This window comes from Onychostoma macrolepis, chromosome 06 (genome assembly GCF_012432095.1).
Source record: "Onychostoma macrolepis isolate SWU-2019 chromosome 06, ASM1243209v1, whole genome shotgun sequence".
Taxonomy (NCBI): domain Eukaryota; kingdom Metazoa; phylum Chordata; class Actinopteri; order Cypriniformes; family Cyprinidae; genus Onychostoma; species Onychostoma macrolepis.
The window spans coordinates 27,149,887-27,166,788 of record NC_081160.1 but is presented as its reverse complement, the minus strand read 5'-3'; the positions used below and the strand labels follow the sequence as shown (position 1 = coordinate 27,166,788).

At 37.8% G+C, this 16,902-nt stretch overlaps 1 protein-coding gene across 2 annotated transcripts in view; it reads left to right on the top strand.

The window, feature by feature from the left end:
- Nucleotides 1–16,902, top strand: part of grm4 (glutamate receptor, metabotropic 4) — a 172,203-nt gene that overhangs the window by 40,142 nt on the left and 115,159 nt on the right. For both annotated transcript variants that reach the window (XM_058780032.1, XM_058780033.1), the window contains exon 2: nucleotides 11,128–12,021. In XM_058780032.1, coding sequence (XP_058636015.1) covers nucleotides 11,494–12,021 — 528 coding nt within the window. In that variant the 5' untranslated portion in view covers nucleotides 11,128–11,493. The remainder of the gene's footprint in view (nucleotides 1–11,127; nucleotides 12,022–16,902) is intronic.

The following is a 16,902-nucleotide window of genomic DNA, read 5'->3' as shown; positions in this document are numbered from 1 at the left end:
CACCAAACTGGGAAATCGAAAGACTAACCTTGAAGATCTGGGTGCAGCAGACAGGGAGTGACAGGACTCTGGATGAACAAATGAGATGTGACAAGACTCTGGGAGATCAGCTGAGACGTGACGAGACTCTGGGAGATCAGCTGAGACGTGACGAGACTCTGGACGAACAGCCGTGATGCGACTTGATTCTTGACGACCAACTGTGACTTGACTTAGCTCGTGAAGATCAACTATAACTTGACTTGATTCATGACGATCAACTGTGACTTGACTTGATTCATGACGACCAACGGTGACTTGACTGGACTCACAAAGATCAGCTGTGACTTGACTGGGTGTGGTTGTGACCGCCATTTTGTGATCGTGCTCCGGGGTGGCCGCCATTTCAGTTACGGACGCAGTGACACGTTCTTCCTCCGCGACACCCACAGTAAACGAAGAGCCAATAGTCAACAAAGCATAATCCATAAACTGAGAGAGTGATGGATGCGAACCCTCGCGTCTAAGTTCAGATCGTAGGGGTCAGTAAACACGGGCAGGGTCAAAACATCAGCAAACAGGTATAACACAGACAAGGCAAAGAGTAATCCTAGGGCAAGCGTGGGTCTTTGATCGGTAAACAATATCCAGAGGGCTTGAGAAAAGGGTAGTCCAATAACATGAGCAATAGTCCAAATGAAATACAAACGGAGTCTGAACGGTAAGACAAGGGTTAATCCAAGATACACAGGCAGGAATAAGGAAACAAGGCAAATAAACTAGATAAACTAGACTTAGAAAACATGGAAGGGCTCCGTAATGTAGCTATCACTGGGAGAGCGATATACGCTAGACAATACTGGAACTAAACAGAAACACAGAATGGCTTGGTAAGGCAGCTAACACTTGGAGAGTGCTACATGCAGAACAATACTCGATGACTTGAGCAGAATCTGAGTGCGTTTTAAATAGAGTGTATAATAGCTCTCAGGTGAGCGTGTGATTGGTGACAACTGTATGATCAGTGTAGCATGTAATTGATGACAGCTTTGTGATCAGTGCAAAGGATGATGGGAAATGCAGTCCAGTGTAACGTGCAACAGTCTGTGTGGTGCGAGAGTCAATGTAATGAAATAGCGATCTCTGGTGGCTGGCAGATGGAAGTCCAAGAACCAGATTCATGACACACAGGACCACCGATTAGGAGCCACGATCACAGAAATCGGCACCATTGTTTCACAATGCCAATCTTTCGTCTGGGACAGCCAAAAATCGTGCAGCGTGTTCAGGGCTTTAGATGATCACAGATGGGGTTTCTGCAGGTGTTATGGGTTTAAATTGAAGACTTTTTAAAGATCTTTTTAATACCAAATAAAGAAATTTTAAGGAGTAAATTGAAGGGAACATAATACAACAATATGTTCTCTAAAAATGAGCTGTATTAGCAACACTTTAACGTTTGAAAATACAGCTTCCCACCAATATCCATTACTTTTTAATTCATTTTACTAAAAAATAGCTTACGGCTCTGCTTCCAACCACTAGAATATGAAAGTAACTTGTACTGTACCTTCTGATCTCACTGCAAAAAAAAGAAAAAAAGAAAGGGATTCATCAGTATTTTATTCTTGTTTTCCAGTGCAAATGTCTAGAGATTCTTAAGTCAAGGTAAATATACTTGAGAAGTAAAATGACTTCATTCTTTTTTTTTTCTTTTGTAATATTCATCAATAAATTGTTTGATTAAAAAGAACTTCAAGAAAAAAATAAATAGTTTTCCCTTTGAATTAAGTTTTCATAACTCATAAACTCACTTTTTATTTAATTTCTCAGAAAATAATATCTTCATTTTGCACCTCAGGTAAATATATCTTGATTTATGGCAATGTAGATATTCGTATTGAAAAACAAGGCAAAATACAGAGGAAGATATTAATTTTTAGCAATGCTTGCAACATTTAATGCCATAACTTCATGAATTTAAGATTTTCCAGTCTGATTTAAGATCTTTGAAAGGGCTTAATTTGTGGAAAAGGTAAATTAAGACTTTTTTTTAAAGACATATATTGCAAAATCAAACACTTGAATTTATATTTATTGTAGATGTTATATATTTGGTAACACTTTAGTATAGGGACCAATTCTCACTATTAACTATGCTTATTAGCATGCATATTACTAGCATATTGGCTGTTTATTAGTACTTATAAAAGCACATATTCTACATGACCATATTCTACATTCCTAATCCTGCTACTTAACAACTACCTTACTAATTATTAATAAGCAGTAATTAGAAGTTTGAGGCAAAAGTCGTAGTTGATAGTTAATTAATGGGGCAGTCGTGGCCTAATGGAACGAGAGTCGGCCTTGTAACCCGAAGGTCGCGGGTTCGAGTCTCAGGTCCGGCAGGGATTGTCGGTGGGGTGAGTGAATGTCCAGCACTTTCTCCACCCTCAATATTATGACTGAGGTGAGACCCTTGAGCAAGGCACCGAACCCCCAACTGCATTGGCTGCCCACTGCTTCGGGTGTGTGTGTGTCTGTGTTTGTTCACTACTCACTGATGTGTGTGTGCACTTGGATGGGTTAAATGCAGAGCACAAATTCCAAGTATGGTTCACCATACCTGGCCACACATCATGTCCTTTCCTTTCAATAGTGAGAACTGGACCTTAAAATAATATATATACTTCAGTGTTTGATTTTGCGATTATCATTTTGGAACTGTGTCCATGCAGTGTACAGTCTGTTTCCTGGAGTTGAGCACCTCTATCTTAGACCTTTGTGGTGATCTCACTGCCGCATACCTGCGGTCGAAGAGGCAGCTGCGGAGTAAATTAGTTTGTGTGTCTGGAGGTCTCTTCTTCTCACCCTCCCTTTACTACTTTCCTGCTGTGCATGGCTCCTCTGCAATGAGAATTACAGAGCTCCTCCTCTTTTCCCCTGCAGAACAGTTGGAGAGCGAGTGTGGAAGAGAGAAAGAGAGACATGAGCATGTCAGAAAAACACATCTGCTTGATGTTGTTTCTTGTCCTCATTTGCTAGTTTTTTCCAAATGTTGTGCCAATGTGTTGGGATCAGAGAGCCGACACGGCTTCCTTTTGAAGTTTAAATAGACGGTTGGTGGTTTCCCTCTTTTAGTGCCGCCGAAGTGCGACTCAGTGTGAGTGTTCTGCTGCATCTGAAAACACCAGGAAAGAAATGGGCTGCATAGCTGATCGAAAATATTAATGTGGGGGTTATACTCTATACCGCGAGTGCTAAATGCGCTTTGAATGTAATTCCTTGCCTCTGTCACGACAAAATTGTCCTCATTTGATATTCAGCTTGAAAGCATTTTTTAGTTCTCTTTTAATGGCTAAATTTTAAAGGATGTTAAAAGAGCGTTTGCTGTAATAAAGCAAAGACAACTAGATTTGCACTTCCTGAATATAATTCCACTGCTTTCACGGCAGCAAAAGAAAAGAGTTGAAGTTTAAAGTAGGTTTAAGGTTTTAAGCTTTGATTCTGTGACTTTCAAACTTCCTGTTACAGTGTAAAAGGTGTCTCTGTACGGTTGATTCTGAAAATGGAAGACCAATTATGATTCAGTATGCAAAAAGATGTAAGAAAGAAGACCAATTGGTATTTGTATACAAATAACTAAAGTCCAAAACATCCGCACAAGTAATTAAAAGCTATTTTAATGAAAGAGATTTAATTCATTTTGTTTTAACTAAATGTGACATGTGATAGAATTTTTCGTTTACTTGGTTTCTGTTTCTTTGGCAATATACTTGATACACATTACAGGATGGGTCTCATTTGTTGACATTATTAATGCATTAACTAACATTAATAATGAGCAGTATATTTTTACTGCATATATTAAACTTTTAAATGCTAGTTAGTTAATAAAAATGTTAATGTTCATGTAAGTTCACAGTGCATTAACTAATATTAACAGGTACAACTTTTTATTACGCATTAGTAAAATTTGACATTAACATTAACTAAGATTAATAAATGCTTTAGATGTATTATTATTGTTGGTTCATATTAATCAATGTAGTTAACTAGCCAGTGAGTCCTTATTGTTAAGCATTACCAATATCTATAGCAGCTCATTCACTGTAGCCTGGCAAACTTGTATTATGTCAGAAAACACTGATTTGGTATAAAATTACTGATTTGTAATTTTTTTTTTCAGTGTAGAATATGGCTAAAATGTTCTTTAAAGAGATCGAATGGAGTCTCTGCATTAAGCATTTCAGCCTGAATTAATTTGCAGAATTTTTGTGGAGTATAGAAGTTCAATTTATCAATAATTAACAACGGGCCCAATAACTACTTGATGATCTAACCACAGTATGTCCTCTTTTTCTGTTTGCTGTCAGCAACATTTTTTGTTAGTTCAAGGAAAAAAAACAATTTCATAGCTAGGATGTGCTGTCAAAGTGCTTTAGACAGTACAATTGGAACACATAAAGTCACATGCAGTGCATGGATATTATGCCCTAGCATGCAAAGTCAGCGTTTACATGACGATTCCAACCCAGGCAGGTGTTGTTATCAGTGCAAAGGTTAAGGAAATGCGAAATGACATTTATCTCGTTCCCTATAGGATCTCACACCCAACCTTTAGATATCTGTTTATTCTCGGCCATGACTGGCCTCAGCAAACACGTGGCGATATTGCTGTGTGTGTTTGTGCCGTGTGGAGGTCCCACAGCTGTCTGTGACATTTTGCCGCTGTAAGATATCTGGTTATTCGCTCCAGTCCAAATGTGCTCTGGAAGATATTTACAGCTTTAATTTTGTGGGTTGACCGTTTTCCATCTTCCTGGTGGAAAAAAGATCAGAATATTCAATTAGAGCATGGTAGGGCTCATCTCTTCTTATAAAATGTCATACTGTCATCATGTTTTTGGCCTCACAGTTCAAACTTTCAGTGAATCTGATGGCACTTGCGTGGCTAGAAACACATCAGTGCACGTCGTGAAATTGCATTCTCAGTGTTGCCTCAAGGGGAGCAATAGCAGACATTAGTGCACATTGACTACAGTCGTTTTTCCTCTTTCTCTTACAGGTGTATACAAATCTATATTTGAGAAAATTGCTCAACATTGCTTTAACCATAAACTGTTTATGTAACTTTTATGACATGAATACAAAATTAAAATATAGTACAAAAAAGAGGTTGATCTTTTGCAATTTAGTTAAATGTAAGCTATTCACGTACATATATCTAGCAACCTGAATACTAACACATTCAGCACTTTGTTACTGCCAAATGAACGCAAGTATACATGTGAAGTATGCACACCAGGGGAACACATTTGCAGTGTTGTTTGCCAAGCATTTCTGTTAAGCAGTAGCATACGTAGAGTTTGCTTCTGACCTTACAGTTGTGTGTGTGTGTTCTGATTAGTTGCTTGCTATGCAGTCTCGAAGCTTTTTCCAGACTGTGACATCCCACATTCAAGTTCTATCTTTGTCTTTTGGCGGGGTGCAAGCCCCATGGTACTCACTAGCAGCCAGCTAGTAAAATATTAAGTGCCTCGACTTCTTATCTTCCTACAATGTGTGGTTGTGAGTCCACTGTATTCTAGGAAAGAGTGCACAAAGAAATCTGCACAGCTGAAACACCTGTCAGCCAATCACGAGACAACAATAACGGCCCTTAAGGTCAGCGAGTCAACAAAATGCTTATCGTGGCAACATTTTAATGCCTGGGCCAGAAACTTTATGTGATATTTGCCTAAATCAGCAAGGGAGCCTTAGGGAACTCTCAAACGAACAATATTTCCTGACGTGCTCTCTTGATCCCAAAGCTAATTTCAGTTGTAGGCTGTACAGTTATCTGGATGTGATAATATGCTTTATTATTCCACTAATGTGATGGAAAAGTTGACAAAGCTTTGTGATTTGTCATGTTGTGTTTATCTCATTGGTGTTTCAATTTGACTGAGTCTCTTTGGGCCTTGAGTCAACCAGGTGATTTTCAGATACAGGGAACCGATGTTTAAAATACATTGGATTATGCGGTTCCAAATTCCCTGATTGAATTATTCAGGTCTCAGCCACAATGAGTAAACAGCTCAACTAATATCAATAAATTCTGCACCGACATGATAATGTTTGAATGTCATTTCAACCCGTTCTGTTTTTAGTCTGATCATTTTTAAAACAATGAAAAAACAAACAAACAAACAAAAAAACAATTTGTTTCTGTTCCATGTTTCACACCAGAAGGAAAAAAAAAATTAAAATAAGAATAACTGTAGTAACAAATAAATAATTTGAAAATTCTTAATGTTCCTAAAAATAGGCTTCAGATCCATTTTTATATAAAATAAAATTGACTATAGATGTTCTGTTGGTTTTGGAATGAAATGTGACCTCGACATACTTTCGTGAAATTCACCCTGCTAACAACAAAATAATGCGAAACCATAAATGAACACCACCTTTCTGTAATGTTTCAAGTCTAACCTTGCCAATTTTTCTGAGAAATCAAACTCATTTAATGACTGGCTTTAGTAAGTATTAATGGGAACTACTAAGTCAACGGTACAGCTCCGAATAAAAATGAATGTTTTTTCCATCAGTCTCTTCACGGTGTGTTTCAATGTCTCCATCTTCTCCTCTCTACTAATCACACACACTTTATTTGTGTAAGCCCCTTATCTGTTCCAAGACTCGGTTGAGCTTTGAATTGGAAAATAGGTCTGACCTTAGCCTGCCTGATTCTCTCTACATTGATTAAACTGAATTTGCGGTGAATGATCAGGTCCAAATTACTTCTCCACTCCAAAGGGTGTGCATTAAACCCCGCATGTCACCTTCAGTCTTCTTACAAATGATCCGTTCCCAGAATAAGAGCTCTTCCATGGCACCTCCTCCCATTGTGGCCCACATCTCTCCTGTTTCTAGAAGAGATGGGAAAGAGATTATTCCTTTAAGATCAATTACAGCTCTAACTGACTGAATGGTGTCAGCCCAACATGCTTAAAGAAGCCCAGACAAGGAGGTGCTTTAAAAAAGAAAGCCGTGAATGGCACGTGTGGGCGCGGTGTGATCCAGATTCTGCAGCTTTTTTCACACGTGACTTTCCCTGAGACTGTGCAGATGGGTTAATTTTATCAAGAATATGTACGCCGTAAAAACATTCCCAGTGAGACTGCAATTTGTGCTTCTAATTTTGCAGTGCACGATAAGTAATTGTCCTTTCACAACAGTAATGGCTTAGCATTAAGACTTTTGGAGGTGGAGTCAGTTATAAGCCTCCAAATATGTAAAGCATTATGAGAAACAGATAATGATCTCATTAGCACTATTTATAATTGCCATATCTAATATTTTCTTGAGCACACACTTGAGTATGATATCAGATTGTATATGAGGAACAATACCATTTCTCTGCGGCACACTGCACCAGCGAAGATTTATTAGCCTGTTGCTAAGTGGAGGCTCCCTTGGGCAGCCTGCAAACTAAAGGTTGGTATTCTACAGTATGCATACTAGCACTTGCACACACTTGGATTGTTATTAAGAAGTAGAGTGCTGTAGGCTTACTGAAATTGGAAATAACTTTTAATAAGTGTACTTAGAACGGCTAAATATTATTGGCAGTTACCGAATTTCCTGTACAAATATCTTTAAACTGCTATCTAAGGAGCACTAAGGTGCTGTATTGTTTTTTTTTTTTTTTGGTGTGATTCTTTTGTTTTTCGTCCACATAAGCATTGTATCTGCTTTGTTTTGAGAAAAGGAACAGATGACAACATTATCTAGTGTGCAACACAATGTATGCACCTGGTTGTTGGCTCATTTGTAGGATTTTGCAGTGCCTTGTGTGCTTACTTGTGCCAGTATGTGGATGTTGTTTTGACAGTCTTCCCATCCTATAAGCGTCAAATAAAGCTAAAGTGTTCACATTAAAGGGATTTCTGCTTTATAGACTAACAAAATGTCTGCTCCAACCATTTCTAGTTTTCCTCAAGGAATTTAATGATTGCTTACTCACTGGCTCTAATGTGCCTTTGTTTAGCAATCAAGCTATGCACTACGACCCATTGCAGGAGACATTTTGGGATGATGTAGACAAGTGCAGATCTTTCAGAATGACATATAGATGTTATTTACAGTACTGATTAGGTCTGCAATTACAAAACCTCACCTAAACCTATATAGGTTCAGTAGTATTTTAAAAACCTTGTCTAGTCTAATGTTATTCAGAAAGAGTGTGACCTTAGAAGTGGACGGTTATGGTGTGAGACTCAAGGCTGTAATGGTTTAGCATTCAATAGCCATAAAAGGTTAAACTTCAAGGACTAGTGCACCTTTACAAAAAAGTCTAATTTTCTATCTAAAATATAAAAATCAATGAAGCAAATTAAATTTATGTAAGAAGCAAGACTGCTTAAGATATTAAGATAAGTTTTCAAGAATTAAATCTTTAATAAGTATGTTTTAATATAGAAAATTTAACAACAAAGATTAAAATACACTTAATACACTTGTTTTAAGAATTTTTAGATTATTTATTTGAAAGCAAGTCAATGTGTAGATTTCCATTACACTCTTAAAAATAAAGGTGCTTCACGATGCCATAGAAGAACCTTTTTGTCTAAATGGTTCCATAAAGAACCTTTAACATCTGAAGAACCTTTCTGTTTCACGAAAGGTTCTTTGTGGTGAAAGAAGGTTCTTCAGATTATAAAAAAGGTACGGAAAAGATGGTTCTTTAAAGAACCTTTGACTGAATGGTTCTTTGTGGAACCAAAAATGGTTCTTCTATGCCATAGAATCTATGGCATCGCTTGAAGAACCTTTTTGAAGCACCTTTATTTTTATATAATTTGGTATTTACATGGTCCATGTACAGTACTACTTACATCATGCTATATTACCATGCTGCTTTTTTGTAAGTGTAGTTTTTAAATATCACTGATCTCCGCAAAAGACCTCAACAGCTGGTCAGCCTAAACACACAAGTGATAAAAGTTGTGTTAATTCTACTAAATGAATGGTATCTTTACAGGCAAGAGCTAGATGTGAACTTCAAATTAAGTTTTGACATTTCAATAATTCTGAATATTCTCATTAATACGCCAAACTGTTTCTAGCAATCCAGATCTGAAATAACTGAAAATGACCTCAAATAGAGCAAAAATTTGTAATTGCTGTTATCCACTATCAGTTTCAAGCCTATTGCTGATAGAAACTCTCAGCGCTTATTATATCTCCATTACATCCTCAGACAGCCATGCAGTGTCAATTAACTTTAACTAATGAATTAAATTAACTTCTGTGGTAGGGCTGACACTCCCCGCAAATCACAGCAATGATCGCAGATCATGCTGACAGCTTCATATGGGTCAACAGCCATCTAACAAGCTTGGCTTCGCCTTAAAAATCTAAGGGAGTTTATTAACAACCAGCGTTGGGGAAGTTACTTGGTGTTCTTAACTACTTAACTCAAGCTACAGTCAAGCTAAACATTTTTTGTGCACGCACAATATGAAAAAAAAAAACATTACTGTTTTTTAGGAGGAGTGCTGCAATTCTGGAAAAAGCTACAATACTGAAAAATGGAGCTGAGTTAGGAACATTGCTATTTTTAGTTAGTAACTCCCGAACACTGTTAACAACACCTAATGGTAAATCATTCAAGACAAACACCTTTGAATGTAGGCTGTGTTCCAATTCTCACGTGTTTGGCAATGTTTCCCTTAGCTGTGAGCGTGGGAGAATGGAACATGTGCTTCAAGCCTTACCGTGGTCTCTCACACGAACTTATTTTCCCAGAGGAAGGATTCCCCAGTTCACTCTTTAATATCAAAGCACATTTGCCAACATTGAAAAAGCATTTCAGAGTCACTTCAGAGGCCCTGTTGTAATTCTTTGAAGTGCCTGTGCACTGGAGGAGAAGTGTGGAGCCAGCGTATAGTGTACTAATAGGGGAAGAGGTGGGAAGAGAGGATGAGATAAGAAAAAAAAAAAACTAGATAGAATGAGAGCAGGTCAGTTAGACTTACAAAGGCATAAAAGAGAATTTCAGAGATTTTTCTGTCACCTTGTAAATAAGTGAGGTGAACCAAACTGTGCAAAAAAGATTTGCTGAGATCAAGGCTCGAAAATAATTGCTTAAACTGCATCCACGTTTAAAGAAATGCACAGGATTTTTATGAAAGTACCGTAGCTGTGCATTTAGTGATCATTTAAAAATATGCAGTACTGTACATAAAGAGCAATATAAAGTGAGATTTTAATGCTACGTATGAAATGGCAGAGAAAATATGTCTTGGTTGGGATGCTGGAGGAGGTGAAAACAAGTCAAGCAGTAAATCATGATATTGCATGATAACGATAATGTGTAGGCATTAAAAATATGGCTAGATCAGTTTGCTGTATTTGTCACTCACCATTAAAGCAAAATTATGCACATGCAAACTGAAAACACAGAAGCCTAATGGAATATTCCAGTATGTAAATTTTAACCCAATTAGGCAACAATTAAGGGAGTAATGATAACAGTGACTGTCAAAGTTGTGGGAAGTAACTTGTCCTCACATCGAGATCAGTGTCATACAAATTAAATCTCATTTCTCATTAAAGTAATTAATGACCTCGAGGTTACCCAAATAACAATTCATTCCGAGAACTTAAATATCCTGCGGTGACCGTTGCGGCTAGAGATTAAAGGGTCCGCCTTTTGTCAGTATACGGTGTGTGCAGAACAATTTTCATCAACCCAACTCATTTTCTTTATCAGAGCTTGTCATTTCAGATGGGGGGAATACGAAAACAGCACATTACACAGATAATTCTCTCTCGCTGGATCGGAGCTCTTCATTGGAATGCAGCTCCTTCATTCAGAATGTTGAAAAGAGACATGTGGGAGCCAAAGCATATTTCTCTCGACCTTGGGAGCCCATAGCAACGTTTTAAATTCAGACTATAGAGAGGGAGAGAGAGGGAGCGTGTGAGAAAAAGCAAGCGGGTTTTCAGTAAGAAAGCTGTTTTCAGTAAGATGCTGCAAACGAAAGTTTAAGGAAAAGAACATAAGTGCTGCAGTGCCCATACTGTCACAGAAACATCTGACTGTATCGCCTTTCTGTGGTGCTTACTCATTCCTTTCTTCATATCTTTTTTTTCCAGGAAGGCTCACAGGTGGGTGAAGCTTTGTGCTCGCAGCACAAGACCCCCAACCTCCTCGACTAGGAGACGTGGCGATTGGAAACCTAGAGGGAGCAAGGGACCAAAGACGTACGGTTAACCTTTGATCTCATCAAAGGACTCTAGAGGAAGTTCCTTGACAGGAGATAAAGGGGATTGACTCAGAACTGCTGCCTAAAGAACCTGATGTGCATTCCATTCAATTACAAACCCATCGCTACGTGACATAACTATGAACTTTAAAAGATTGTGCCCTGTGAAAGGGTGCCTCCATTGACCCATCAACTCAGTTGTGACACATCTCAGATCTAAAAATAGACACGCTTTGGTTGAAATAGCCTTGCTGCAATGTCTTCAGCCATGGGCAAAATGGTTGGATGGACCAACCATCGCTGTCAATGCTCAGTATTGGTTTTTCTCTACCTCTTTCTGACTGCTTTGGCTGCGAGGCCCAAAGGTCCAGGCCACACGCATCTAAACTCTATCCGGATTGATGGGGACATTTCATTGGGCGGCCTGTTTCCAGTTCACGCCCGGGGTCACGAGGGCAAACCCTGCGGTGAGCTAAAAAAGGAAAAGGGGATCCATCGATTGGAAGCTATGCTCTTTGCTCTGGACCGCATCAATAATGACCATGAACTGCTCCCAAACATCACGCTGGGCGCCCGCATTCTGGACACGTGCTCGCGGGACACTCACGCTCTGGAGCAGTCTCTCACATTTGTCCAGGCGCTCATCGAAAAGGACGGCACAGATGTGAAGTGCCAAGGTGGAGGATCGCCCATCATTACCAAGCCAGAAAGGGTGGTGGGTGTCATAGGAGCATCGTCCAGTTCTGTGTCTATAATGGTGGCTAATATCCTCCGTCTGTTTAAGGTAAACAGCATAATCATTATTGTATTTATTTATTTGGATTGAACTTGATCATGATGGATTTACTTGTCTGCTTCCAAGTTCAAACTGAATTTCCATGCTGGTCCAGGCTGGTTTTCTGCTGGCCTAGTGAGAGCAACAGAAAGTTTAGAAATCATTAGTATCCTTATCTGCTATTGTATTACATATATATATATATATATATATATATATATATATATAGTAATAAAATGATGAAAAAATTAAATAAATGTGTTTTAATTGTGATTAATCGCATCCAAAATACGTTTTTGTTTACATAATATACAGTATGTATGTGTACTGTGTATATTTATTATGTGTATATGAACACACATGCATGCAGTATATATTATGAAAATAAATATTTACATGCATTTATATTTATATATTTATATTCATATAATTTATATTATATATAAATATATTTAATATATAAACAACATATTTTTCTTAAATATATACATGCATGTGTGTGCGATTAATTGTAATTAATCATTTGGCAGCACTATAAAAAATTTAAACAGAAAGAAAGGAAAAAAATATATTAAATCAAATTAATAAATTAAATTATTACATAAAATAGAATACAATTTAATTAAATTAAATGGCCTGAAGTTAATGACTATGACATGCAAAATATGCTTGTTGGCTACATTTAAATTTAATTTTAATAGAAATAAAAAAAAAAAGACAAAAATATGACTAAAAGAAAACAAAACAACAACAAAAACATCTAAATGAACACTGTTGCAAACCTTTAGCTGTTGATGCTTATCTTCCAGATCATTAAGGTCTTCCCGCTTTAACAAGTTAAGAAGCCTGGTTTGAACACCACTGGACCAGCTTTGAAAACAAAACCCACAGTATGCTGGAAACCGGCTTTGTTGGTCTTTTCACGGGTTTGAAATGAATACGCTGATGTGTGATATTGGATTTTGTTGCTGTTGTTGCATCTGTATCTTTCTTTCCCCTGTCGTTTGGTCTTCTCCTTTGGTAAGCAGAGTGGATAGCAGTGTCCCAGTAAATGTATAATTGATAAGAAAGCAATCTGGAGGTTCTTACATCCACTTAGCCACGACCAAACAAAGTCAGTAGCATTCCTCAACTCATTCTGTGCAAATTGTGAGGCTCCTATCTGATAATGTAAACATGGTCTTTTTCCAAACAAATGTTAACAGAATATTTACGGCATTAAATGGATGAAGCCGAGCTAAAGAGATTTCCGAATTAGGATACAGTACTTCTAGTCTCCAAGATCTGATTCTTTTCACTGTTATGTTCACATTGTTATGGAGGTGGGTAATTCTTCATCTTGATGAATGTTTAACGGCACACTTTCACACTTTGATGATCACCTCAGGGGGAGAATCTGAATATGCAAATAAAATAGTTTTGCACCCGTGATGCAGTTAACATGCAATACGGGGCACAGATAGTAAATGTGGATTTTGGTTTTGACATGATGTATTGTAGCATGTCTTATATATGTAATGCATGAATTGTTAATTGAATATGTGAATTGTGAACATCAACCTGACAACAAGAATTAGTGTAGCTCAAGGCTAACCATTGAAGACACTCTTTAGGACCCTCCGCATGCATCTGTTGATGTGCTTTCAACCTAAGAGATCAAATGCCTCTCCATTTTACAGGGGACGGTGGTTATGTAAGAAAAAATAGTTTGCATTTGGGGATCAGATTTGCATCTGTTCACAAAGCAGGTATATGAATAATGCAGGACTTCATGTTTAGCTCAGAATAGCACTGACCTGGCGTCAGCAAGGCCGATTCTCATTCATTCCTCAGCCAGGCTGCCCAGAGACAGATGCCCAACATTTAATGGATATTTACCCTCTGAAATGTGAACTACATGGTGCCATTCATCAGCCAGAGAGTTGTGATCAAAGACAGATCGCAGGCGGAGGAAACTCAGCAGCGGCGCGTGGAGATGACAGGCCTCGAGCATGAGTGCTGATATAAGCGCATTTAAAGCTCACAGCTAAAACACTGGCGTTATTGAGAAAAAGAGGCAGCAGGTGCAGCGACAGGGCAACTGGGGAGTCCTCACTGCGGGTGGAGCTCGTTTGCTCATAAATTCACTGAGCGTTTTTGTGCAAACCCTCTTATTAGGATCTTCAGATCAACAGTGCACTGATCTTTAGTTCAGAAGCACACCTCAGTTGTGGTTAATAAAGATGCACCTCACCACACTGTCATGCACTCTACGCATAAATGCCTCGGTTCCTCCCAGTCATTCGCAATTTCCTCTACTCATGTACAACATGTACTCGTTCCATCCAGAGCCATTTTACCGGAAGCCTGAAAGGTTTCATTTGAAGCTGATGTAATCTTTTTATAATCCACTTTGATAATGGCTTCAGCTTTGACCATCAAAGTACAATGTATAAAAAAAAAAAAAAAGGACTGGTAAGAGGGATGTTTTCATTTGACTGAAAAATGTTGGATTAGACTGAGACACTTTCTTGACAAAAAAGCACCATGGTATTATTACCATGGTATTTTTTTGGGCACGTACCATAGTAATATCATGGTCTTCTTTGAAGTACCAGAGTGTGTAATCATTCAGTACTGTGGTACATGTAGTCCCTTTAAGGCAAGTCAGTCCTCAGCCGGAATGTTAGGTAATGGAGGTAAGACTCCGATCTGCTTGAATAGGAAAAGACTAAAATTGCCAAAGATTTCAATAAAATCTGAAAACTATACAGTAATATCATAAAATTGTTTTCTTTAGCTGAACTTGCACTAAAAGTGTTTGTTGCGATATATAAAGTATTTGTAGGTATTGTAAGCATGGTATTGCTTTTATACAGCAGCCCAATAATTACATTTTTAATTACATTTCCATTTTAAACACAATACAGCAAGTTACTTTTCCTATTATTGCTCCACTAAAGAAATGATTCAGCGACTCTCTCATAAATAAATTCACTTGCTGTGTCAAATTTTAAAGGCTGCGCCCTCCAGAGATTGGATATGCCACTGAAGATGGTTTATTTTAGAAAAACAACCGTTACATTCCAAAGTGAGAAAGAAATTACAGTAATTACACCTCACAACGAACATCAGTCTATTTTATAACAGCTGCTTTTCTGAAACGAGACAGCCTCAATGATGTATTCAGTGTTTCTGGATGAATTCTTTTTTTGAACAAATAGGTTGGAAAGAATGAGTGAATGACTCATAATGCAGTCACTTGTTGCCACCTACTGGTGTAATTATGTTAAAAAAATGAATCAAAGAAATATACAAACTTGCAGTGCTGTTAGACTGTGAATCCCCTTTAAAACTTGTTTGGCCAATGAAATTACGGACCAGAACTAACTGTTGTGTAAAATGTGATAAGTAGACATTAATTAGATTAATACTAAACATGCTGTAAAGTAATTTTATATCATTTTTAATCAGACATTTTAATATAGTACCAATGAAAATGTTCCAATAGTGAGGGGATAGGAAAATCCAACACAGCAACGGCTCCTCCTAAAGCACCATGTAATAATCATCTAATACCATCATGGTACTGCCTCAGTACTCATGCGAAAGGTGCCTGTATGCATTACAGAGTAGAAAACTGTAAATATCTGCCACATCTGCTCAAAGAACTGATGTATGCTTACCCAAGGCAGTAAAAGAATTTGTGCATCAGCAAAAAGCATTTTTTGCTCCAGACAGTCTCGCTGAATTTAACATGCTCTCTGACCAGATGCAGCTATTGGCCTTTTGCTTGCGTTTCGCTAGTTTTCAATTATGGAATCCGAAGCACTGAGAAACAGGAAAAATGCATACTTGCATACGCAAATGCACATGCATATACACACACACAACCATCACCCACTACCTCAAACATGCACACACACGCAAACACCAGGGAGAAAGAAAACTGCATACTCTTGCAAGAACACCCTGCTCAAGATGGAAGGTCTGCCACCTGCGTGCAGTTTAGGGGGTTAACAAAAAGCACTTTCCCTAGCATAGATTTGGCAGTCCTGAGCTATTCATGATTAATATTTCACATCAGCATTACATAACAGCAGCTAGAAGCAGCAAATTACCCTTCCTCAACATCTATGTATTGAAAAATCCGACAGCACGTTCAGAGTACAGGCTGGAGTCAGAAAGAAAAAGCAACTCTTGTTTGGAGTTATGTGAAATTTGCCAGCATCATTTATCTAACAAGAGAGTTGTGGCGTCAAACTCACAGCTGTCATAAACGTTACAGCCATATCCTCTTGTCTCCTCTTATTGTTAATATAAAATGGAAGCTTGTTTTGGATTAATCACTGATTTTTCTGTGCCAAAAAGACTTGAAATGAAGCTATCCAAAGCATTTTGGATTTGTGAAATGTTTACCAGCACTGGTAATGTTATAGCTATTACCGAGTCTCTTACTTTCATGGCTATAAAGCAAAACTACCCCACTATCTTAGTAATAATGCAAACAGTCTGTTAAAAATTTATGTCATGGCAGAACATCAGAATCGCTATTATGGGTCATAGAACTGCCCTGGGTTCACAGCTATGCTATTAAACAATGACAGACTATTTTATTTTAGTGATAATATTGTCCAAATGTATGTACATTATTGACTCAAAACATGACATAGTCATTTATCCCTTTTTTTTTTTGGAGTGTTACGGTTTTACCCCATATACTTTTCTAATACACATTCCTAGTCTTATTGTGCATGGTTCCAATGGAAAAAAAAAAATCTCATAAAGTTATAACTTGTCATATCTTTTCCCTATATCAACAATGTTTAAGACCACTTTTTACGATCCATGAATGATGTCCAACGGATAAAATCTGACCCCACCCAACATTTCTTTCTCGTTGAACATCTT